Source organism: Symphodus melops (genome assembly GCF_947650265.1).
Source record: "Symphodus melops genome assembly, chromosome: 20".
Taxonomy (NCBI): domain Eukaryota; kingdom Metazoa; phylum Chordata; class Actinopteri; order Labriformes; family Labridae; genus Symphodus; species Symphodus melops.
Window position 1 is genome coordinate 4,081,785 of NC_136710.1, and position 22,483 is coordinate 4,104,267.

At 42.8% G+C, this 22,483-nt stretch overlaps 3 protein-coding genes across 11 annotated transcripts in view; all 3 read left to right on the forward strand.

Annotated features, from left to right (window-relative positions):
* Positions 1–8,024, forward strand: part of arhgef11 (Rho guanine nucleotide exchange factor (GEF) 11) — a 20,649-nt gene extending 12,625 nt beyond the window's left edge. For 4 of the 7 annotated variants that reach the window (XM_079371404.1, XM_079371400.1, XM_079371403.1 and 1 more), the window contains 17 exons: positions 1–30; positions 126–266; positions 413–489; positions 752–877; positions 967–1,084; positions 1,175–1,323; positions 1,412–1,487; positions 1,576–1,758; positions 1,850–1,931; positions 2,029–2,109; positions 2,186–2,241; positions 2,351–2,485; positions 2,832–3,065; positions 3,866–3,970; positions 4,203–4,519; positions 4,608–4,740; positions 4,852–8,024. The exon at positions 1–30 is cut by the window's left edge and continues 119 nt beyond it. In XM_079371404.1, coding sequence (XP_079227530.1) covers positions 1–30; positions 126–266; positions 413–489; positions 752–877; positions 967–1,084; positions 1,175–1,323; positions 1,412–1,487; positions 1,576–1,758; positions 1,850–1,931; positions 2,029–2,109; positions 2,186–2,241; positions 2,351–2,485; positions 2,832–3,065; positions 3,866–3,970; positions 4,203–4,519; positions 4,608–4,740; positions 4,852–4,904 — 2,096 coding nt within the window. In that variant the 3' untranslated portion in view covers positions 4,905–8,024. The remainder of the gene's footprint in view (positions 31–125; positions 267–412; positions 490–751; positions 878–966; positions 1,085–1,174; positions 1,324–1,411; positions 1,488–1,575; positions 1,759–1,849; positions 1,932–2,028; positions 2,110–2,185; positions 2,242–2,350; positions 2,486–2,831; positions 3,066–3,865; positions 3,971–4,202; positions 4,520–4,607; positions 4,741–4,851) is intronic. The other 3 variants (XM_079371405.1, XM_079371406.1, XM_079371401.1) reach the window with 2 other exon arrangements.
* Positions 8,025–8,714: 690 nt separating this feature from the next.
* LOC306841732 (vang-like protein 2) lies at positions 8,715–18,710 on the forward strand. Of its 3 annotated transcripts, XR_013781574.1 has the most exons (9): positions 8,715–9,074; positions 13,115–13,356; positions 13,569–13,692; positions 13,906–14,513; positions 15,469–15,605; positions 15,949–16,084; positions 16,177–16,423; positions 16,829–17,701; positions 18,008–18,710. XR_013781574.1 is itself a non-coding variant. In XM_079371692.1 (8 exons), the coding sequence occupies exons 2-8, from the start codon at positions 13,286–13,288 to the stop codon at positions 17,084–17,086; spliced, it is 1,581 nt and encodes a 526-aa protein (XP_079227818.1). In that variant the 5' UTR covers positions 8,715–9,074; positions 13,115–13,285; the 3' UTR covers positions 17,087–17,706. The 3 variants fall into 3 exon arrangements, 2 of the variants coding, with proteins under 2 accessions (XP_079227818.1, XP_079227819.1); XM_079371692.1 differs by lacking the exon at positions 18,008–18,710 and having other exon boundaries at positions 16,829–17,706; XM_079371693.1 differs by lacking the exons at positions 8,715–9,074; positions 18,008–18,710 and adding an exon at positions 12,456–12,548 and having other exon boundaries at positions 16,829–17,706.
* Positions 18,711–19,051: 341 nt separating this feature from the next.
* On the forward strand, positions 19,052–22,025 carry LOC306841572 (CD48 antigen). Its single transcript, XM_079371518.1, has 5 exons — positions 19,052–19,086; positions 20,188–20,397; positions 20,501–20,611; positions 21,077–21,349; positions 21,561–22,025. The coding sequence occupies exons 2-5, from the start codon at positions 20,208–20,210 to the stop codon at positions 21,668–21,670; spliced, it is 684 nt and encodes a 227-aa protein (XP_079227644.1). The 5' UTR covers positions 19,052–19,086; positions 20,188–20,207; the 3' UTR covers positions 21,671–22,025.
* Positions 22,026–22,483: the final 458 nt, after the last annotated feature.

Below are 22,483 nucleotides of genomic sequence, written 5' to 3' on the forward strand. Positions count from 1 at the left end.
GGGAGGTGGACCGACAGGCCGTCATCTACGGTGAGAGAGAGAGAGGAGCCGCACACACGGGGACAAACAGGAAGTGAGGAGTTGAAGGCGTCTCATCACCAGCTGTCTTCTCTTTTCACCATCAGAGCTGTTCACCACCGAGGGCTCTCACCTGCGGACCCTGAGGGTCCTGGATCAGGTCTTCTTCCAGAAGATGAGGTCTGTGCTGAACTCTGAAGAGCTGGCCTGCATCTTCCCCAACCTGCCCCAAGTCTATGAACTCCACGGTCAGTGTCTTAGCAGCTCAACAATGAGCGAACCAGCCGTGCATAGCGCCCCCTGCTGTATCGGAGAGGGGAGGGGGGGGCAATCAAGCATGAATGTGAAAATGTCCGAAGGATGCACTGATTGTTCTTTTTTCTCTCCTTCACAGCAAATCTGTGCGAGGCGATGAAGAAGAGAAGAGAAAGTGCCATCGTTCAGGACATCGGGGACGTCATGCTGGCCAGGGTGAGTGAAGATCCAAACCGCCTCGTTCACTCCGACTTAAAGGATCAAACTTCTTTGGGACGGCTGATCAAATGCAGGACTCTATATAAGAGTAAAATAAAGGATGTTAACTAACATTTCCCCTTCTGTACACACCATGTGGCTAATGCTAACGACGAGCCGATGGAAAACTTTCGTCTCGTCTTGAGTTGATTCTTTGACGTGGAGTTACGGCTTCTCTCTTACATGCTCGCGAGCTAACGCTAACGTTGTTTGTTCCTAGTTTGAAGGCGCAGCCGGAGACGAGTTTCAGGAACAAGCGTCGCAGCTGTGCAGCCAGCAGACTCAGGCACTGGAGCTCATCAAGAACAAAAAACGCAAAGATCCTCGTTTTGCACACATCATCCAGGTACGCACACTTACAGGAGGAGCGGGGGGGCGTGTCTGATTCTGCATCATACTCCTTCACGCGTTCATGTCGGGTTTTTTTTTGTTCAGGAGTGCGAAGCGAGTCCTCACTGTCGCCGGCTGCAGCTCAAGGACCTGCTGGTGTCAGAGATGCAGAGACTCACAAAGTACCCTCTGCTGCTCGACAACATCATCAAACACACCGAGGGTGAGACGACGCCCTCAAAAAAAAAAAAAAAGCTTCCAGGACACGAATCAGTCGTTAAAACACGTGTGTCCTTGTTTGGTCTTTTTTCAGCCGACTCGTCAGACCTCCCCGCTCTGCAAAGCGCCCAGGCGTGTTGCAGAGGGATACTGCAGGCGGTAAACGAGGTCGTCAGGGTAACGGAACACCGGCAACGCCTCAGCCAGTACCAACGCAGGCTGGACGCCGCCCCTCAGTTTAAGGTAGTGAAGTTGTTCGTACTGGTCAACCCGCCTCTTCCCTGTTGACTTGATTTATTTATTCAATCGGAGTACTCTTTCTTCGTGACAGAGTCTCGACCTCACCACGAAGAGAATGATCCACGAAGGTCCGCTCACCTGGAAAGTCAGCAAAGACAAGCAGATCGGTCAGTCCGTCTTCACTCTGCGTGCGTGAGCTCTCAGCCGTACATTCATTGTCACACCTGTCACTCACACATGTCCCGCCTCCATCAGAGATCCAAGCGCTGCTGCTGTCAGACTGCCTGGTCCTCCTGCAGCGGGGCCCCGACGATCGGCTGCAGCTCAGGTATCCCTCCCGCTGGCTGGGCGGAGGCGGGGGCGGCGGCGGGGACAGCAAGACCTCCTTCAGCCCTCTGGTGAAGCTGGACTCCCTGCTGGTTCGTCTCGTGGCGACAGGTGAGAACACCACACGCTCGCTTCGAGAAATGCTCCGCGGCCGTTTCTTCGGATCCCGATCAGACGGTTAAGAGTTGCGATTTCTCCGCAGACAACAAAGCGCTGTACGTCATCAGCACGACGGAGAGGCAGATCTACGAGCTGGTGGCCGGGACGTCGTCGGAGAAGAACACGTGAGCGCTGCGTCTTTATCTCAGGAGCATCGAAGTTCTTCTTGAGCCTCGACGAGTCTCTGACTTGAGATTTTTTTTTTGTTTGTTTGTTTTGCAGCTGGAAAGATTTACTTGAAAAGACCATCTCATCATCTGGAGGATCATCACCGCTCATCAATCACGGATCCATGCGTATCTCGTGAGTAAACATCCGATGTGTCAAATGACAAAAAGACAGAGATGAGTATCCTCAGTGTTTGTTGTGTTTTCTGTAGTTCCCCCAGTCTAGGCAGCGCTTCTCCAGTGTCGACTGGCAGCAACGTCTTTGCAGGTAACGACAACATTTAAAAAAAAAAAATCAAATGAACAGATTTAAAGGGAAAAAAACAAACATCAAAAAGACTTTCCATTCAGCTCGATTTTGTTTTGTGACGCTGCAGATAACTCGATGACAGAGCAGTCGGACTCGACGGAGACTCACTCCTCGAACGACGACGTCGTACTGTCAGCGGCCGCGCCCTCGGACGCGTTGGAGAGAAAACCAGCTGGTGTGGCGGAGGCGGCTTTACAAGACGGTGAGTAGAAACCTAAAAACGTCGACATAACATCCCACCAAAGACTGTGCAGAACAAACCCCCCCCCCCTAATGAAGCCTGATGCTTGTTGGCGGCCATCTTGTTTTCAGTATTAATGTAGCCTTAAAAACTCGTTTAGAAAATGTCTACAGAGGAAATCAATCCACTGAGAAGTAGACGGGTTTTTCTGTTTTATTTTCATCTAAATATTTTCATGTAGTCAGTAGAGTCTCCCCCTGCTGGCTGTGACAAAGAATGCACCAGAGGCTACATGGTCTGTGGAGTTGTTACTATCTTTATCAAACAATGCATTTTTAAAAAAGGATATTTTTTATTCCCCCTGCAGTGGAAACGCTACGGCAGCTCATCATACGAGACCTGGAAGACGACGGGTGGAGCCACGACTCGGACGACACGCCCACCAACGAGACGGCCAACCAAAGGAACTCATTCAGCGAACGACAGCGGCCCGAGTCCCTGGAGACCGTTCTCAACTTCAGCACCAGCGAATGGGAGGCTGAGCCTGAAGAGGCCCCGCCCACAGAGGAGGAGCAACCCAGCGTGCAGGTCGTGAGGAAAGGTAACGGCACCGGAGTCGTTAAATCTGCAGCAGGTTCTGACGAATCACTTTCAGTCAGTTCAGTCAGTCGATTCCACCTGAAATCGCCGAACTAACAGTGAAGTCACCTGACGGATTTCTTGCTTTTTTTTTTCTGTGATCATTTTTGATGGCTGTCTTCCTCTGCATGTTCTCTGCTCACTTTTGGTGATGGATTATTTTGTTGATTTCCTCTCTTTGTTTGTTTGTTTGTTTCTGCCTCGGCTTGTTCCTCACAACACGACTACGACGGCCACACTGACCCCACACCGCTCTCTCTCTCTCTCTCTCTCTCTCTCTCTCTCGTTCACGCTCTCTCTCTCTCTCTCGTTCACGCTCTCTCTCTCTCTCTCGTTCACGCTCTCTCTCTCTCTCTCGTTCACGCTCTCTCTCTCGTTCACGCTCTCTCTCACTCTCTCTTTCTCTCTCTCTCTCTCTCTCGTTCACGCTCTCTCTCACTCTCTTTCTCTCTCTCTCATTCACGCTCTCTCTCTCTCGTTCACGCTCTCTCTCACTCTCTCTTTCTCTCTCATTCACGCTCTCTCTCTCTCACTCGTTCACTCTCTCTCTCACTCTCTCTTTCTCTCTCTCGTTCACGCTCTCTCTCTCTCACTCGTTCACTCTCTCTCTCTCACTTGTTCACGCTCTCTCTCTCTCTCTCTCTCACTCTCTCTCACTCGTTCACGCTCTCACTCTCTCTCACTCGTTCACTCTCTCTCTCTCTCTCTCTCTCCTTCCCCTCTGCACACACTTTCTTTGTCACTACTATCTTCTTTGCATAGCTGTGGTTGCGGGTCCTCCTTCTTCTTCTTCTTCTCTCCCTGATGACATCACTGATGATGTCTCCAACCAATCATCCAAGCCGAGAGGCGGGGCCACTACGCAGGGTATGAAAAACTCACTTGGTCGATTGCTGTAGTTGATCGTGGATGGCGGCCTTTAAACTCAGTGGATGTTAAATTGTGAGTTGTTCCGATACCAAAACTGGTGCCGGTGAAATCCGAGGAATCATATCAGGAAGAACATCCTGGTATCGGAACATCTCTTTGAAGTTCCTCTTGTAGTTTCTCACAGCTCACTTTTTTCTTTCTTTTTTTCCTCCACGTCTCCGTCGTCTAGGAAACACTTTCTACCTGGTCATGCCCACCGAGCAAGGGGAGAGCATCACCGACGAACCCGAAGACCCTCCCACCCCCACCGCCACCCACTTCCCCCAGCTGCCAGAGGAGGCGCCGCAGGCACCGCCCGAGGAGGAGATGCCCACCTGCGATCCCGAGCCCAACCAATCAGAGGCTATGCAATTAGAAGAGGACGATGAAGGAGAAGAGGAAGATTCGGGCCAATCGCAGGCGGGGCACCAGAGCCACGTGATCAAAAATGTGGACGAGATTTTTCACACAATCGAGGGCTTGATGAGCAAGTTACGCCAGCTCAAGGTAAAACGCCTTCATCATCCTTTGAGCGCCACACGGGACAATATTCAACTTCCCGCACGCAAACCTTTTGGCTCTCGTTTCTTTACAGGAAATCGAGAAGGCCCATCAGAAGCTGCTGAAGACCCTCATCGAGCCGTCTGCCAATCAGGAGTCAGAGGAGCCCCAGTGTCCGTCTGCATCCGTCTCCAGAACGCCGTCTCTGGATCGCGGCTCCATAGACGGTGAGATCGGAGCAAACTATCATCCTAAAGCTTCACAGAAGGACGACGACTCATGATGCAGTTTTAAAATATTGCCCATAAATGTGACCTTTTCTTTTCTTTGAATCAAAGCAGGCAAAGATGGCGGTCCAGCTGAGCCCAAGATCCAGTCGACGGGATTTTGACACGCGGCGTGCAGAGCAGGTGTACTTTCAATCGCTTAAAAAGGACGCACATACATGTGTCAGACTCAGCCCCCCCTCGTCCCTCCACCCTGCATGCACTGACCAGTGGAACAGAAGCCCCCACACACACACACACACACACACACACCTCCCCCTCAGGATGGACCACGACTCTTTGTGTTGTTTTGTTTGGAAGCCGGACGGAGGCTCCAGGATTTCTGAAGTCTGTAAAACTTTGGATTCTTCAGGAGCAACGAGAAGTGTCCAGGACGAGGTGACGGAGGGGGGAGGTGATGAAGGAACAAAAAAAACAAAAAAGGCAGACGACAAGTTGACTGGAGAGAAGGGAGTGGAACAAAAAAAAGATGGAAGTATTGAAAGTGGAAAAATGACCAAGTCGGAAACTTTTGAAGGAAAATTGCTCGCTGGTTTGGAGGAGCAGAAAAGTCGAAATGTTTAATTTAAGGAAAATCCAAGGGACCCATCACCCCTGCACTTTACCCACAATGCATCCCTCTGTCATGTATGTCCTCTATGGACGGATCAGGAACGGGACGGGGGCCACAGGCTTCGCGTTTGAGCCAAGATGGCCTCCGTGGATTCCCCGCCTCCACTGGTTGCTTTACACTGAGTTCACCTGCCACCACGGCCGAAGGACTGTGTTGTTATAATTCAGGTTATTTGCACTGGGCAAGGAAACCAATATCTCTCACACACACACACACACACACACTCGCATCATTCAACCATCTCATACGTTTTATCCACATTGGGAACAGCCACTTTGACATATCCTTTAATCTTTTAAGCTACAAAATGAAGACTCAGCGCTCCATTTTGATCATTACATTCTTCATTTAGTTTTTTGTTTTTTTGTTGTTTTGAAGAAACACTACTGCACCGTTTACTACTGATATGCTGGCAGGTTGTCTTTGTTTTTCTTCTTGTTTATTTGAATGTTGCGCTGCTTCAGAGGCGTACAGGGAAAAACAAGCTCAGTGGATTCACACATCCGATCTGATCATGTTGAGTTTGGGAAATATACTTTTTTTTTTTTAATCTCCTCGGAGGGAGGGAGGGAGTTCCAGACGCGAGGAAACTGGACAAATACAGATTCACACTCGGGGAAAACTTGAATTTTTAATTGTTTGTCGCTCTGTGAAACAGCTGCCAAATATCTCCGCTCACCTCGCCGGACTTCGCTTTCAGAGTCCAGCGTGAATCTTTCAGCGGATTGCGCGCGAATACGGCGATGAATACTGTGAACCAGCAACTTCTCCTCTCTCCCATTCAGCGGTCGTACCATACACAGTGTTTAAAGTCAATGTAGCCCGACACCTAAAGGACTGTGCTCTTTACCAAGTAGCCTACCACAGAGAGAGCCCGCCTTTACTGGGAGAAATGAGAAACCCAAGTACACACACACGGTACACACACCGCCCAAAAAACAACTGCAATATATTACTGATCTGTGACTGCGGCACAAATGCATTTAAAGGAATAGTTTCATATTTTAAAATCACACTTATTAGCAAAGACTTGTACCACTTTAATTTTGTACCACATACTGGTTAGCTTGGATTAGCTTAGCGTGACTTCAGGACAGGAAACACGAGACATGATCCAAGGGGGAAACACCCGACCTCGACTTTTTTAAGTGTAAAGAACATCAAACAGCAAGCTAGCTAAAATGTTGCTAATTAAGATGTTAGTGTACATTAGCTCAACAAGTGTCCACAAAGTGACATCGTCAGGCCGAGAAGTTTTCCAAACAAATACAATACAACAATCAAAAATGTTTTTAGAGTCGCTGACGGGTCACATTCAAAGCCTTTTAGACGGAGCCATGCTAGCTGTTTCCCCCTGTTTTAAGTCTATGTGACAAGCTACGCTAACATGCTACAGCCTCCATGAAGCGCTATCTCATGTAACACTCAAAACATCAAACTGTATCTTGTATTGGAGCAGATTTTTTTATCTATCTTAAGATAATTCATCTTCCTGGACTGAATCTGGTTTGAGCCGATTTAAAATTCGAACCGAGGAATTCTTTAGGGAGTCACACAGACTTTCTTTTTTTTTTTTTTAAACCAGCTTCCTATTTCACTTCTCAACCTAACAGAACCAAACCAAGGAGCCATGTACAGACTGACTCACTACAAGCCTCTGATCCCATCACTAAAAAACAATAAAACCCGACATCCTCAGTTTTTACTCCTTACTCTCTGAAGTAGAAATCACTAAGAAGTGTAACTTTTCACAAACGGAAAAAAAAGAGGAAACTCTGAAATCAAAGCTGCGCACTAATGATCAGGACCGATGATCTTAGGGACTGATTCTTTATGAACTTGAGGAATTTGTGCAAAAAATGGGAAAAAGATCTACCAAAGTGAAAGCTCTCCTGTGGGAGTGGAAGGGAACAATTTCTTCTTCTTTGTTTTTGTTTGAGCTCAACATTTGGCCTTTGTTTTATCACATATAAGAACTAATTAGTCCGTCATTCGACACCCAAACATCTCTGTATTTGATTGAATCAGATTTTCCTCTAACGACAGCATTTTTCATCTCCAATTTCTACCTCTACACTTTCAGTTTCTATCTTCAATCTTTTGTTCATCCCGGACATTTACCTTGTACATTGACGTCAGCGTTGTGGCGGTAAGCGGCTGTTTAAAAAAAAAAAAAAAACAAGCTCTGACTGATTCCCTTTTTTTACGATGAAGTTGCACAAACAAACTCCCCATGCACGGTGCAAACTACTGTATGCATACACACGTCTTTAACTATCATCTCATTGTCTTTTAATTTGTGTCTTCTTTTTTTTTTTAAACAATAAAAAAAATTCTTGTTCACTCATGTAATATAGAGATATCAGACCCACTTGTTTTATATGTCGATTTTATTTCTGTAAAGCCTTAGTCCTCGTATTTGATTTTATTTTTGTAGATATGATTTTAAAAAAAAAGGATGTATAAATTATTTTCTTCTCCCTTGTTTTTAAAATTGGTGAGATTGTTTAGCTGCACAGGTGGAAAAAAAAGAGCTCATGTCTCAGATTCATGTGTTTTGTGAGATTAAAAAAGAAACTGGATAAAGAAAATGACTTGCGTGTCTGTGAGTGTTCGATCTTTGAAGTTAACCCTTCCCTTATTTTTAGGTGGAGTTAAACACTCGGACATCTGGTCACAACCATCCCAATTTCATCATTGTAACTGTAACTATAGACTGTATAAATATGGACGCTGTATCAGTGAGGTTGAATTTTGAAGCCCACCTGTGTTGGAAATGTCTCAAAGTTTCAGCAAAGAGCGAGAGGAGCTGAGGGGGGATTTTTTCCTCCTGACGAACGACTACAAAAGCCTATCAGATGACAAACAGATGTTTCTTTATTGATCAAATGTTTCACCCACATTCTTGTGAAAATTAATATTTGTAAAGCCCTTCTTAAAACAAGTTGATCACTTTGAATAATTTATATCCTTAATAAAACTTTGTATAGCTCGTAATAACTCCAGTACTTTATTATGGATGAGTTATAAACAAAAAGACTGAAGAACTGCATTTTATTTTTCTTAAAAAAAATTGGTAGTAGTCAAAAATGTATTTCAGTCTTTTTCATAACAAGCTCTTTAGTACAAACAGAAACTTTAACATGTAAGAGCAGATTTATAGCTGTAAAAATGGTGTAAGAAATAGGAGGACAAGATTTACTATTTGAGAGATCATTAAATGAATGTGTAAGATAAATTTAAGTATATTTAAAGTTTTTTAAGTTTGTGCTGCTATATTTTATTTTGAAGGTATTTGGCGGAAGCTGTGACGCACTCTCGCTTACTTTCCCAGCGATCTCTTCCACCGGTGCTGGATGCTCAGACTCAGCTCAGCGGGGCTCCGACTCACAGCAGCGGACAGCGAGATCGTGAGTCTCGATGCCTGTTGTGCAGCTCCGATGCCTCGGATTGAAATGCAACTTTTACCCGATAAAATCAAACCAAACAAACTTGGCTCACAGAATAATCGACTAACTGTCCGGTTCTGAAGGAGCCGGGACCCTGCGCACGGAGAATGGGAGTCTGGAGAAAGTGAATTTGGAGCGTTCAGAGGCACTTTTGTTTGAATCACTCGGCTCTTTGTGCAGCGGGTTGCTGCTTTTTCCTCTGTGGAAAAAAGGTAAGACTTTCCTGCATGCATTATGGGTAAAATGTGCCTCAACACGAGAATACCAGCTCAACAACGATTCGCGTTTCGTTTAAATATGTTTTATTCGTCATATTGTCCACTCTCGGTTTGTGGTCGGGACTGATGAGTTGGCAGATAACAGCATCGATCACAAATCAGCTCAAACTGAATTACACCAACCATCGTGAACGCGCACGCTCACAGGGTTTCTACAAGTCTCTACATGACTTCTACCCGTGCACTTTATCCATTTTGCGCTTTTACGCGTTGTTGTGCCAAATGGAAAAAGTCGTTTGATAGATTTCCTCCGCTCTTTCCACGCGTGAGAGTGGAGTTTGCTGTTTGCTGTTGCTCACGGCGGCATCACTCCATCCTGGGTGTGTTTGTTCTGCTTTGTCTCCAGCTCTGACTCTCTGGATTGTTTCCTCTAAACTAGCGCGCGCTCCCGCACTACCTCTAACTCTCAGGTCTCGGGGTTAACGTGTCGCTTTGATGGCTGTGAGTTGGTGTGTTTGTTTTGTAAAGGCCCTGAAGCCTGCTTGTGCTCGGGGTGCTTCAGGGGGGTCTTATTGAGGAAGCAGCAGCAGCAGCCACGCCTCGCTGGCCCACTGCCACCCTGAGGCCTGGAGGCCCCCAGGAGCCACAATTCCTCCAAAACGGACGTATAAAAACCAACACTACACTTGGAATTTTTTTTTGTTTTTTTTGTAGTATTATAATCAAAGTATATTGATCTGATTTGTTTAAAAGTGCTAGATCAAGTAAAAACGTATTGTTCCTATCTAACAGCATCCAGAGACAATCACATTAATGCTTGGAGAAACTTTTTGCAAAATCGTCACTTCTGTCTTTTCAGTGTGGTAACAGCTTCTGTCCTGGCCATCCTGTTTGAACACTGCACACGTGCAAAGCGCTCTCTACCCAGTGTCTGTTCGATCAGTGTGCGATTGATTACAGTGGGAGAGGCTCGCCTGTGCAATCAATGCGATTGACCGTCTCAGAGAGCTGGTTTTGTTCTTGTTTACAGTCAGAGAATGCACTTTTTAAAATCTGTCAGTTTTAGAGGTCGTTTGGCTGGAGATGCACGCTCACTTTTTCAAGTTGGATGGTCGACTGTTTCCATTGTGTTCATCTGTATTTACAGATTCTGGGTTTTCAGCATGTGAAATGAACTGGGTTCAGTTTGGAGTGCATGTGTGGTCTGAGCTCTGTTTATGCACACTTGACCATTTTTATTTTAGTTTTTACTCATCTGCATCTCGGTGGCAAACTTAACTCTTGTTAACTGCAAGTAAATCAGAAAGAAAGTGAGTTTCTTTTTTGGGCTCAGTATCGCTGAAGTGAGCCAGACTGAAACTCTTTTAACTAACTAGGACTTGAGCTGAACGAGCCTTACTTGCTATGGACCGAGAACTTCATTTATGTTGCAAACTTAAAACCAGCACAGAAAACAAAGTCTTGCCTGGAATTTGAATAAAGATAACATCGATCTTCGCTTGATTTACAGAGAAATGTGCATCCTTTCCCAGAGGTAAATGAAAACTGATGCATCATGTAGTTGAGGCTCTATCAAACATATAAATTCCCACAATGATCGTTGAATGGATGCTGAATGATGAACACATTTGACACTCACTGTCTTGTTGTGAATGACTCTTCAAATATACACGACCTGCACACCGCAGACACCTAAATATAGTTTCTTCATGTCGCGTGAGAATCTGCTTTCAGGTCAGCGTAATTTCCATTTTTAACAAGAAGTGTTCTGCGTGACATGATAATGAAAGAAAAGCCCAGGATGTTCTTCTTTTTCATTAAAATGTAATGTGGAAGGTTTTTTAAATGTTTTATCGACAGCCCAAAAGATGTTGTTTGGTTTCTGTCTTCGTGCTTGGCTGAAAACAGCATCAGTCTGTCCTTCATGATTCTTCAGATTTTAGACGCGTTTTAAAGTCTTGTGCCTGGCAGCAGAGAATGATCCTAACTTGATATATGTTCAGAAAGATGTGCAGCAGCTGGTCGTGACTAAAAAAGTGTGACATGGCTTCATTAGACCGTGGGTTGACCTTACAAGCTGGCTTTCATCAAATCAGTCTCCAGTTCACAGGAGCATGTGTAAAATCACCATTCACACTTTGCGTGTCTTTGTCGGGAGGCCGACAGAATCCTCCTGTACACTCGTGTATCGACCCCAGATGTTTCAACATTTAGTCATGTGTGCGTCACATGAAAGTCATTTCTGTAAACTGTGGTGTCTAAAACAGGAGATTCAGAAGGTTAAGCTACAAATTGACAGAGTGAGGAGTTTCATTATCACATTAAGAGTCCTTTTCATCTACAGCCAGTTCAGGAAAGTACCTCTTTAAAAACAAACGCTGTGGACTGTCCAGTGAGAAACCAAACTAAATGTGGAAAACAAACAGATTTCAACTTGAAAACAACAAAGATATCATTCAGACCTTTTTGTTTTTTAACTTCCTGTATTAATGTACAGCAGTCTTTTTGTACCTGTAAGATCTACTCCAGCTCTCAACATTATATTCAAACATATTAAGCTGACCTTATTATTATTTTTAATCATGTCCATATTGACCAAGAATTTACTCAGATGCTAAGCTAAAGCTAGCAGTAGCGTAGCTCCCAGACGAGCCATCAAAAAACTTCGGACTAAATGCAGATTTTATTTCTCAAACGATTTCTGTTTTTACTTCATGATAAGAAAAAGAGACCTGATTAAATTATAGTCCAGGATAAAACCTCGTGATCCATAAATTCTTTACAAAATCAACCGAGGAGAAGAATGAAGCTACTGTTTAAGTTCAAGACGAACACCAACTGGTATCAGGACACCAGGATGTTTACAGCGGACTACTTGACTTCAATTTTGAGTCACACCACTGTTGTTTAAAACAGTTTAATTTAAATGGATCAGAGCTCACGTTTAGCTAGCTCGTGTAGCGCAAAACAAGCTAGCCACGTAACACTGATTTTTAACGTCCATCTGCTTTATTCAGCGTTTTAATTTATTTAAAAACAGTAAGTCCACAATTTTTTTAAGAGATCTCTATGGCTCTTCACTTCTGAAGAAAAAAAACTCAACACATAATTTTATCGTAAAACTGTGTTACGACGAGCTGGGAAAAACCTGCTTTTTAAGAACTGTCTTCACAGAAAATGTTTTATACCGGCGGCTTTGATTTGCCAAAAGACAGAATTATACTCAAGAAAAACAATGTGCGTCAGTTTAATCATGTCAGAATTAAAGCCTCCTGAATGATTAGTGTCTTTTTCTGTCTTCGTAGGTGAGGAGGGGGGTTGTATAGTTGATTTTCTGGTTGCTGTGACAACAGACCCCCTTCTGTCTTTTCTCACCCCTTGTATCCCATTCATCACCATTGTAGTGGTTTGAGCTCTGTTGCCCCCGGAGACCGCAGGGGGCCGTTGAGGAATGTGGCGTCTGGACGAGTACGTCTCTCACATGGACCCAAAACAAAGAAAACAAAACAAATCATAATTTCTTTCTTTGTTTCAGTATCGCACCGTGTTTAGTCTCTGAAATCATACCGTGTTTTTGAACCATTCACGTTTTAAAACTTCAACGCTTGGAGCTGCTTTCATATTCGGCCTCCGCCCCTTGCATGCTGTGAACACAGGAGATTTGGAGCCCAGAATAGAGCTTGGCGTAATGGCCCTATTGGTTGGGAGCACGCTCAGGTCCAAATCACTTGAGTTGGCTCATAAAAAAATCTGTCAAAGCGGAAGAATGGGCTCAGCCACGTCTTATGTGACTGAACGTATACACATGGATGCTTTCACACACTGCAGAGTGCCAGCAGAGAAACAATACTGTCTCTCTTGTTGTTTCTGTTGCTTGGTTTCTTTCCCTCCACGGTGCCTTCACTCCTGTCTGATATGACGAATTATCTTCCTCTCTCACACCGTCTTCTCCAAACGAGCTACTTCTGTCATTTATCTTCCTCTTTCTCACCCTGTCTTCCTTCCTCCCTTATACTTTTTTTTTTTTCCTCCAGGCCTCCAAGATAGATTCCCTCAGGAGTAAAGTGGACTTGCTGCGCCTCCCTCTGTCCCTTTCCTCCAAGTCAATCAGCGATCGCAAAAGCCAGCTGGGCGTGGTCTGGGAGAAAGGCGGTGGCTTGGGGGCAGCAGGGGCCCGGAGACCACGCCCACCGCCAGCCTCAGACATGGACAACGAGTCGACATACTCGGGCTATTCCTACAAGTCGTCCCACTCGAGGAGCTCCCGTAAACACAGGTAGGACCACAAGTACTTAAGATTACAAACACACTCGAACTTATGAAGATTTAAATTTTTGAAGTTACATTTTTAGCTCTTTTTGAAATATTTTTAGAACTTAAAAATATCAGGACTAAACCGAAAACAAAGATTCTAATTGACTAGAAACCAAACATAATACAATACAACATACACGTGTCAATAACCGACTTGTCCGCTTTCCTTTCCAGGGAGAGGAGGGACAGGCAGCGCTCAAAGAGCCGTGACATCACCTTACGTGGAGACAAATCGCTGCCGATCCAGGCTACCGGGGAGCCGCTGCTGGACGCAGAATCCACGAGAGGAGATGACAGGGTCAGAGATTAATTTGACTGGGGGGGAAAAATCTAGTAATATGGGAGAGTATCTGTGATAAAAATGTTCCGATAGTCACTTTATCCATAATTGCTAAAATCGGCGGATATTATCGGCCGCTTGATAAATCGGTCAGGCTCCACAATTTGTGTTTGGGGATCATTTAGTTATTTGGCTCTACATCAATAGATTGATGCTCCTTTCTCTCTTCAGGATGACAACTGGGGTGAGACGAACACTGTGGTCACGGCCACCTCCGTGGACAGCGCCTCCAACGAAGACCTGGCACGGCTCTCCAAGGACCTTGAGGACTCTTTGCCGCTGGACTGTCGCCGTTACCTCAGCCCAGCGTTGGGTGCCATCTTGGGGCTCTTCGCCCTGGTCACTCCTCTAGCCTTCCTGGCTCTCCCACAGCTCCTGTGGCGGGACAGGCTCGAGCCCTGCGGCACGCCGTGTGAGGGCCTTTACATCTCTCTAGCCTTTAAGCTCCTTATTCTCCTCATCTCCACGTGGGCGCTGTTTCTCCGCCCGCCCAGAGCCTCCCTGCCGCGTTTCTTCATCTTCCGCTGTCTGCTGCTGGCGTTGGTGTTCCTCTTTGTGGCGTCTTATTGGCTCTTCTACGGGGTGCGTGTGTTGGACTCCAGGGAGACGGACTACAGGGGGATTGTGGGCTATGCAGCGTCCCTTGTGGACTCGCTGCTTTTCATTCAGTACCTTGCCCTGGTGCTGCTGGAGGTCCGACATCTGCAGCCCGCGTTCTGCCTGAAGGTGGTGAGGACTTCTGATGGAGCCAGTCGCTTCTACAGCGTGGGTTGTCTCAGGTGAGTGTGGGTATGATATCAACCATTACCTGAACAAAAACAGGTCGTTACATCTGTTGATTAGCTTTATAACTGTGCCAGTCCAGACTTTGCTGTTAGCTGAAAACAACAGACTGTTTTTCACTGTGAGATATTTGAAGCTTTTATAAACTCTGACATTCATCAATGTCAAAAATTCTATGATCTAAACTCTACACTTCTTTCTTAATTTCAGCCAATTATCAGCCAAGTCCACCTTCAGAAAAATCCTTTCACCTTGTTGTTAAAAATTTCAAATAATCTTGAGCAAATTTGCTGCCTTGCAGAGAAATGCTTCTACTTTCATCATCAATAAAGAGCGCTAGACATCTTACCTAAATGTAACTTCTGATATATCATGTCAACATAACTTGAAGTGGATTATTTTTGCTTAATTTCATACTGTTCTGCACAATACAGTAATTCAACATTTAGTCGTAAGCACTACCCAAGAACAGGCCACACGTGATCTGTATGGTTAGATGTCACCTTTTTATTCAGATTAACTTTTCTACTTTCTTAGCCCCAAGTCTTCATTGTCTCAACGTTTCACGTGTTTTCATATTTCTTGGACTTATTTTGGCCTTTATTTCTGTTTAAAAGCAACATTTCATTTTCAAGAAAAGGAGTTTTTTTCCCTGACAGTTTTGTAAATGTAGACGGGCCAGTGGTTGGCCTGTGGTAATCCACCACTTCCTCCAGTTTATGGGTAAAAGTGCAGAGTGTGACACTCACTGATAACAGCTCTGCTCAGGCAGTTTAGGCAAGGCATGTTCATTCACAGTACCATACAGACATTAAAAAAGAAATACAATAAAACAGCTTAAGGAAAGAATGCAACAGAAATTTAAAAAAAAAAAGTGCAAAAGAAAGATTGTACATCATCATCAGTTAAGTGGAATCATGTATTTCTCTCCTCCTGTCTTTTGTAATCCAGCATTCAGAGGGCAGCAGTCTGGGTTCTGGATCAGTACTACACTGACTTCCCGATCTATAACCCTGCCTTGCTTAACTTACCCAAGTCCATCCTCTCCAAGAAGATGTCTGCATTCAAGATCTACAATCTTGGGGAAGGTAAAAGGATTGTTGTTTAATCCTAAAAAAAAAGAAACATTTTCATTGAGCTCATGACTCATCTGCAGTTTCCTTTCATGGAAACATTTTAAATACACAACAACAGCACGTTGCTTTAGTTACAGTAATGTGTAGCCAGTCATATGTGTATGTTAGTAATGCAGGATATATTTAGCAATATATTCATCTATGTACATCACTTCTGTTACCATGACAGACAAACTGTCATTTAGTTTAGTACTAATAAAGGAATTGAAAGGACTTTATTTGGCTTGCTTGCTCAGGATGTTGAACTGCCAATTACATGAACTGGTTGACTCAATTCGAGTGTTTCTGTCCACAGAGAACAGCACAAATAACTCTTCAGGTCAGTCCAGATCCATGATCGCAGCCGCTGCTCGGAAAAGAGACAACTCCCACAACGAGTACTACTACGAGGAGGCAGAGTTGGAGCGGAGACTCCGTAAACGAAAGGCCAGGTAAGACCAAAAACATCCACAATGTGAGATACGAAGTGAGTTCTAAGGCCATTTCAATTTTAAGCCCCGCCCCCACACATTTCTCCTCCCAGACTGGTGGTGGCAGTAGAGGAGGCCTTCACCCACATCAAGCGTCACCAGGACGAAGAGGTTACGGCGTCCTCCCCCAAACACCCGCGGGAGCTGATGGACCCGAGGGAGGCGGCCCAAGCCATCTTTGCCCCCATGGCGCGAGCCATGCAGAAGTACCTCCGCGCCACCAGGCAGCAGTCTTATCACAGCATGGAGAGCATCATGAACCACCTGCAGTTCTGCATCTCGCACAACATGACCCCCAAGGTAAGTCAGGAAGTCAGGAAGTTAGGAGTTACGTTCATTTCCTTTTAATCTGTAGTTGTATACTATTACTTGTCCATAGAAAACAGAGTGTCATCTGCGTATAAAGAAACTTCATTTGAATTTCCTTAGATTTCTGCCTGAATTTGTATTTTTTTGGAGTATATTTAATGCTGGTATGTCCCTTACCTAGTTACTTTATAACTATGACTATAAGAGTCATGTTAAAGCAGCAAACACCAGCATGTAAATGTTATTTAGCTACAGGAGTTAGATAACGCAACCTTTGAAAAAATTGCATTGATTCAAAATGAACTTTCTCTGTAATCACAGTAATCGTCACCTCCACCCTGCTCGTCTTTGTGAAACTGATTTGTACACTTTTTTTTTGTTGTTGTGTCATTTAAGGCCTTTCTTGAGTGTTACCTCACACCGGGACCCACGCTCCAGTACCTCGACACCAGCAGAGGGCGCCAGTGGACACTAGTAAGCGAGGCGCCGGTGACCACTTCTCTACGTCAGGGCCAAGTTTTTTCGCTTAGTCGTCCAGACTTCTCCCTGGTCGTGACAGTGGCACCTCTTCCCTTCTTGCGTCTGAGAGAAGAGTTCATTGACCCGAAAAGCCACAAGTTCGTCATGAAGCTCCAGTCAGAGACTTCTGTTTAGGCAGAGGAATAACCAACCGAGGAAAAGGAGGAGGATGAATCCAAAACACTTTTTTTCCCTTTTTTTTTAAATATACCTTTTGGGGGTATTACATTTTTACTTCACATGAACATACTTTAAAGAACAAAAGGCTATGTGTCACCCACCCACCATCTCTGAGCTTATTCCTCTTTCGAGTTCTGGTGAAAAACCTAAATTTAGACACTTTCCTTTTAAAACTGACTCTTCCCTTGAAAATGCTCTGCTGGTTGATGATGACACTACAGAAGTAGAGCAGGTTTTTAACACTTTTAACACGAATGAAATCATTTATTCTCACCATTTCTTATTCATTCTTGGAGAATATACCCATGTAGGTATAATGTGTGTGGTAAGTATTCAAGTCTGAGGTGGGGTGCAGTTGACCTTTTTATGTGTCAGACTTGAGAGGTCTATCTTTAGTCGGAACTATCCTACTTATCTGTTCCTGTTTGAACTTCTTGTTTTCAGATAGGTTTGTCCTTTTAAATGAAAAAGGAAGTCAGACTTTTGTATGAATCAAATAGAGGTGAAATGTTTCTTCTTTAAAGTCAACGACACTGAAAAATGAACGTAAAGACTATGAAACAAAAGTATGTAGACACTGGATGGATATAGTGTACTGACTGTTTAGTCTTCAAGGTGTCTGAATTACAGTATGTTCTGCTCCAGTTATGTTTCACAACTTTTCATTTTTTGATTTCCATCAACAGAAATATGTTTTAATGGCTAACACTAGACAGGAACATGACCACGTAGAGGGAAAAATAAAAAGAAACTGGACCTAATTGCTGAACTAAATAAAAATGTCTTAAACAAAAAGGCAAAACAAGAACATACTTTATTTGAATTAAAAATGTGCAAAAAAAATCCACAAAAGAAACTCAGAGTCAAACACCGGAGCACAGGAAAGGGGAAAATGTAAGAATGGTGTGACAACAAGAGTGAAGGAACACTGAGACTAAATACATAGGGTTCATTAGACACAGGTGAGACTAACAACAATGAGGGCGATCAAAACTGGAGGGAAACACACAGAGGCAGCATTAAACACGAGGCAAGAAACATTTTATTAACATTCAATTTAGCACGCAAGGTTATGCTAACGTCACGGTAGCATCCTAGTACTGTAGATGCTAATTTATTAGCTTTAATTGAAAATCAGCACATATTCACATCTGTGAAACCACAACCATTCAATCATTTGGGTGATGTTGCCTTAAAAACATTTAGATAAAATACGAATCAATAAAACTACTTCCACATCAGGTTAACAGCCTGTATGATGTTTGGAGAAATAAAGAAGCTGATATGAATATTTCAATCAATTATTTTTATTTGTCTAGCAACAGTTCAGAACACATTTTCCCAGGTAATGTAATACTATGTACATTTATCACACGACCAAATGAGATCGTAGTCCCACTTACAAGCAGTTCACATGGACGTCTGATGTCGTTGTGCTTTTTTAAATTGTTTTGAATTTACTGAAAATTAAGCTTCTAACATTTGTCTAAAAAATGTATTGATGCACTGTGGTTTTTTTGTGTTTTTTTTAGGATTTAGCAGATGTAAAGACTTTTTATAATAAATGATGTCACCAGGAGTTTTTGGTCTTATGTTAGTCACAAGTTGTCTCGAGGTTAATCTGCGTAAGTGAGAAGGGAGGGAATGTGGGTGTAAAGTGACGGTTCCCCATTTTATGACTTTAATCAAGTCAACATAAGGAATACATAAAATATATATTTTAAATTTATTTGAAGTATTTATAAACCAGAAGTATCAACATATTTCTCGGTGTCAATTTCATGTTTGATCGTCTTAAAACAACTGACATAAGTTCACCCATGCTCTTACCGTACATGGTCACGTGGGATTGTCACTCATAGCATTTAAGAGGAAGTCTGTTTCCTGCCATAATCTTTCTAGTCACTTAGAAAAGATGAAACCTGGCAGGTTCCTTCGTGGTCTATTCCTCCAAGGTATGTTTTATTTTAACATTTGGTCTGACTCATTGAGAAGAACCTATACAAACCAACAACTCTGAAATGTTATGGGGGGGGAAGGGGGGGTTGTAAATGGAAAGAACGTTACTTCCTGGGTTACAGAACTAGAGATGCTATGAAACGTGGACAAAGGGAAAGTAGATGTATAATTAGCAATACTCTTGAAGTATTTGACCACTTTTTAATGAAATTGTGCTCTCAGACCAAATGCAGGATTTGTATTGTATAATTAGCGGTTTACAACATTTCTAATTTACCTTGTCAATAGTGTAATTAAATCTAAAGCTAACCTAAAGTACTTAGACTTTTAACATACTCATTTATTTATTCAAATCATATCCTAAAAATATATCAGCTTTCAGCTGTAGTGCGTGGTAATAGTTGGCTGGCTGCTTGTCCCTGTACAAGGTAACAGGAAATAAAAAGAGCTTCTTAACTAAAATTAGGCTACAAGGTTAAAGGCCACATATTGCACTTCTTTTTAAGAAGTTTAATTAACTTTCAGAGCTCCACAAAACATGTCTTTGAAGTTTCTAGATATTCATCCACTCTGATCCTTTATTTAATCATGCCTGTAAACCCCTCACTTTCAGCCCTGTGTTTTTGTTTATAAAAAATTAACTAAAACTAAAAACAGGCTGTTTCAGTGTCTGTAGCTTTAAATGCAAATAAGCTGCATGTGTCTGTGACCATAAGAAGTAACTAATCCTATTCATACACATTTGTATGCAATTAGACATTATACATATCTATTATACATTCTCAAATTAAAACTGAAAACAATAATGTTTTAAAACAGATACTAAGGAATGATAAGTTTTCCACACTATGTCCCGCCCTTTTTCACTAGAATACAAAATTAGCTGTTGTTGAATTTTTCATTTGACCCCCAAGTTACCAGTTACAAAAGCCGTACACCTAATGGAGCTGGAAACAAAATGTTTTGTTGCCTTTGCCTTCTTTATTAAAAACTAAAATTAAGAATTTCTTCTTTAGAAAAGTGTGGCTTATTTTCCACTTTGCACCTGAGAGCTGAGTGTGATCATGCTCAACCGTTTTTTCTTGTTGTTGTAAAAGTTACACTTGTGGAAACCGTCATGGGTGCCACAGGGTATGTAGGAGGGAGCGTTACTTTGGCCTCAGGAGCAGACCCGACTTGGAACCTCTCCTCAATCGAGTGGTCGATATTCAAGAACTTTACGTGGATTGCCACCTTTCGCAAAGGAAAAGAAAACCTTGACCGGGTTGATCGATACAAAGGAAGACTCATTCTGAACACCACCACAGGTAACGGACATCCTTCACCTTTAACTCTGTCTTGACATACTATATATATATATATATATATATATATATATATATATATATGTTTGTTTGTTTTTTCCACTAGGTGACTTGACGATCCATAAATTGACCAAAGAGGACAACATGGTGTACAATGTGGACTTTGTCAACACTTTGGGACAGGACAACTCCTCCAGAATTTATCTCACAGTGAATCGTAAGAACCACTTATATTCAAGACTAACTTAGATAGATATTATATTAGCTAGCATGGAAAGCGGCTTTGGATAAAATATGACTGACTGTAACCTGTTTTCTTTAAACCCTTGTGGAAGTGGTGGAGCTGGAGGGGCTAAAATCAATAAAGAAAATTGAAGTGATGTGTGAGAGAAATAACCAGACTTCCTGCTTGAACTTAACACTGAGCTCCATGACGCTAGAATGCTAAAAGTGTATCACACTTCACAACAAATCAAGACTTTAGCTTTTTCAGCTGGATTTGGATTTTGACAATGATACATCTTAAAATCTGATCCCCATCTATTAGTAGTAGATGGAGGGACTTGGGTTAGCAACTGGAGGTTCAAGTCTCAATGTGGACCAAGTCTGGAAGTTGGTCCGGTAGCTGGAATTTGCCCTTGTGGGATTAATCAAGTTAATCTTGTTCATTCAACTCCTGCAGAACACCTTCAGGCACCAACCATCCAGACGATCTCCAGCACGCGGTTAGACGGAGGCTGTTTGAATGTGCTGAATTGTTCTTCAACAGAAGATGTTGACTTCTCCTGGCGGGTTGCACCTTCCAGTGGGACGATCTACAAGAATATAAAAGTTGATGGCAAACACGAAGTTCTTACTGTATTTCTGAACACCACACAAATCGTCATCAAAGTCTCCTGCGTCTCTACGAGGAATACGAAGAGCAGCTCAGCGGACATCACTACAAAATGTGATGGTAAGGTTACAATGAGGGAGGATGAAAAAAATAGACAACGCTTGAAACATTTTTATTTTCGTTAGATTGTGTTTCCTAGAAACCGTTGTCAATGTCAAGTTTGTCTTTTTTACTTCCCAGTTCTACTAATTCAACATTTAAGAGCTTCATAATGCTAAACCTCATCCTAATTAATCCTGCTGCTAATGTTGTTTATTTAATGTTGTTTTAGACATCCAGTCAGTGTCAACTGCCAGTCCAAATTATTCATATGCTATCCTATTTTTCATTGGAGCATTCTTGGGAGTTATGCTAACAGTGATCTATTTTCAAAAAAGGTGAGTAAGATTGATCATGTATTATTTGTCTTTCTTCCTCCAAAGAGAAAGGGGGTTATGTTCAGAAGAGACAAATCTCTCTATCTTGTCTTAAGTCGAAGGTTTATCATCAACAGTTTTACTGATATCTTATAATTACAGTCTATGGAGCGTTCAATAAAATGTGGAACCTCGGGGGGCTTAAATGAAACTTAGGATAAGTAAATATACAAAGAGTTGAACACAAATCTGTATAAACTGGAAAATGTTTTTTTTACAGACAAAGTTTCTTTTGCCTTCTTTGATCAGCTTCAGTTACTGCTATTGTAAAATGTCATTTATCTATATAATATTATTATAATATAGTTTTGTTCAAACTGTGTTCATGGCACCAAAAAAGTAATTCTATTTTTCCCATCAATCTTTATTTTCAAGGAACACTGTGTAAATAGAAAAAAACATCATGATGAAAAAAGGTAAGCTGGCTTTTCTTTGTCTCAAAGTTTTTATCTTTCAGAGTTCATAATGTTGACATGTTTTTCTTTCCCCCTCAGTCAGCTTGACACAAGTACCGCGAGGAGAGGAAAGACGACAATCATCATTGAAGGAGACTACAGTGTTTCTGTAGCAGTGGTGTCCAAACTTTTTTTCTTGCGGGCCAAAGTTGTCGCGTTAGAATCGCTCACGGGCCACATGTTTTTTTTTGTTTTGTTTTGTTTTGAAATATTGGAAGGAACTTTTTGTATTTTGACCTCTTCATAAAATAATGTAAATACACAATAAGTAATTGCAGTGGGAAACTGTTGTGTTCTAATTTATTGGAAAGAATAGTCAGGCT

What these genes read in the sequence shown, in the direction of transcription:
- LOC306841572 (XM_079371518.1), top strand. Translation starts at nt 20,208, where the DNA reads ATGGGTGCCACAGGGTATGTAGGAGGGAGCGTTACTTTGGCCTCAGGA. An exon ending in AATTTATCTCACAGTGAATC is followed by an intron (nt 20,612 to 21,076) that starts GTAAGAACCACT and finishes CAACTCCTGCAG; the next exon opens with AACACCTTCAGGCACCAACC. An exon ending in CATCACTACAAAATGTGATG is followed by an intron (nt 21,350 to 21,560) that starts GTAAGGTTACAA and finishes ATGTTGTTTTAG; the next exon opens with ACATCCAGTCAGTGTCAACT.
- LOC306841732 (XM_079371692.1), top strand. Translation starts at nt 13,286, where the DNA reads ATGGACAACGAGTCGACATACTCGGGCTATTCCTACAAGTCGTCCCAC. An exon ending in AGGAGCTCCCGTAAACACAG is followed by an intron (nt 13,357 to 13,568) that starts GTAGGACCACAA and finishes TTTCCTTTCCAG; the next exon opens with GGAGAGGAGGGACAGGCAGC. An exon ending in CTCCGTAAACGAAAGGCCAG is followed by an intron (nt 16,085 to 16,176) that starts GTAAGACCAAAA and finishes TTCTCCTCCCAG; the next exon opens with ACTGGTGGTGGCAGTAGAGG.